The following is a 1,560-nucleotide window of genomic DNA, read 5'->3' as shown; positions in this document are numbered from 1 at the left end:
CTGCTTGCAGGAGCTCACAGGCTGAAGGTGTTCCAGGGACCATCCATAGACTCTTCCCCCTGATTTCTCCCAGTCCAGCTTGCTTTGGTGAGCCTGCTGGAGGGAATGGACACTGGGGTAGGTGGGGCGAGGGGGCAGCTACCCAGACCCCTGGAACCCAGCAAGGGCAGTGTAGAGTACAGGGCTTGCTGGTCCTCAGGCCACATCCACTCATACTGGCCTCCACATGCCCTTCTGTGTCCCCAGAAGTCAACAGTGTGGGGAGTTGGAGTGGCCCAGCTGGATGTGACCCCCAAAACAGAATGGTGCTGGACTCAGGGGCTCAGGTGTATGGGCAGCCACCCCCCAGCCCACCAGCCAGGCGCGCAACCTTGGGCCGTAGGCCGAAGCCCTCAGTCCGAGATGGAACACCGCTGTACCCCTGGCCTCGGTCCCTGGCCTTGCCCCTGGCTCTGTCGGTCTCCTCAGCCCTGCGGCCACGGCCTGAGCTGCAGTCCCTCTCAGAGCTGCGCTTGGGCCACGGTGGCCACATGCGTCGCAGTGAGAGCACCTACACCGTAAATAGTACTGGCCGACCCAGGGGTGGCACCCAGAGTCAGGCCCCACCTGGACGCAGACGGGATCTAGGCGGGGGCACCCTGCGGTCTGCTTCCTCCCTGCCTCACATTGCTAAGACTCAAAAGTCCGGGGGCCGTGGTGCCAGCAGGAGCCCCTGCCTGTTGATGGCCCTGCGGCCAACCAACATGGACAGTGAGCGGGACAAGTTCTTCCAGTCCCGTTACACCTACAACCCACAGTTCGAGTACCAGGAGCCCATGCCTACGGCTGTGCTGGAGAAGTACTGTGAGGCCTCCGGACAGTTCATCCATCAGGTCAGTCCAGCCTGCCCACCTCACCCTGGCCCTGCCCACCCCAGAGGCCTGGCCTGACCACCCACTTGGGCCCTGTGTGCAGGCAGTTGGCATCATTGAGGCTGTCCTGGAGAAGTTTGGCACCTACGAACACTTTGAGGCCGCGACGGGGGGCCAGCTGCTGACCAAGTGCCAGATCTGGTCTATTGTGCGCAAATACATGCAGAAGGAGGGCTGTGTCGGGGAGGTGAGCTTGCCCTGCCTTCGAGCACCCTCTTCTGCCTGACCTAAACTGGCCTGACCGGTGGGTGGTGCCAGGCCCAGCTACAGACCCCTGGCAAGCCCCTGTCCCTGCCCAGTAAGGTGGGAACTGGCTCTGAGCAGAGATGGCGAAGGGCGGGTGTCCTGGCCACGTGTCCAGCCTGGATGCCCTGTGGCGTTGTTAGTGGGTACACCTGCACACTGGCCCCAGGGCTGGCGGCCATGGCTCCGAGCACTGCTGCCGCCTGCAGGTTGTGGTGCAGCTGAGTGAAGACCTGCTGTCCCAGGCAGTGATGATGGTGGAGAACAGCCGACCAACACTGGCCATCAACCTGACCGGAGCCCGCCAGTATTGGCTGGGAAGGCATGCTGCGGCACGAGATAAGTCAGGGTGTGGGTAGGTGGTTGGCAGTAGGATGAGAAGAGGCTGGGAGGTGGGAGGACAATG

At 62.7% G+C, this 1,560-nt stretch overlaps 1 protein-coding gene across 1 annotated transcript in view; it reads left to right on the top strand.

Annotated features, from left to right (window-relative positions):
• Positions 1–302: 302 nt before the first annotated feature.
• Positions 303–1,560, top strand: part of KIAA0895L (KIAA0895 like) — a 5,002-nt gene continuing 3,744 nt past the window's right edge. Inside the window, 4 exon segments of the mRNA XM_023763109.1 lie at positions 303–872; positions 955–1,098; positions 1,364–1,471; positions 1,473–1,497. Coding sequence (XP_023618877.1) covers positions 303–872; positions 955–1,098; positions 1,364–1,471; positions 1,473–1,497 — 847 coding nt within the window.

Source organism: Myotis lucifugus, unplaced genomic scaffold (assembly GCF_000147115.1).
Source record: "Myotis lucifugus unplaced genomic scaffold, Myoluc2.0 scaffold_274, whole genome shotgun sequence".
NCBI lineage: Eukaryota > Metazoa > Chordata > Mammalia > Chiroptera > Vespertilionidae > Myotis > Myotis lucifugus.
Note: the sequence above shows the minus strand (reverse complement) of the source record. Positions and strands in the feature narration are given on the sequence as shown.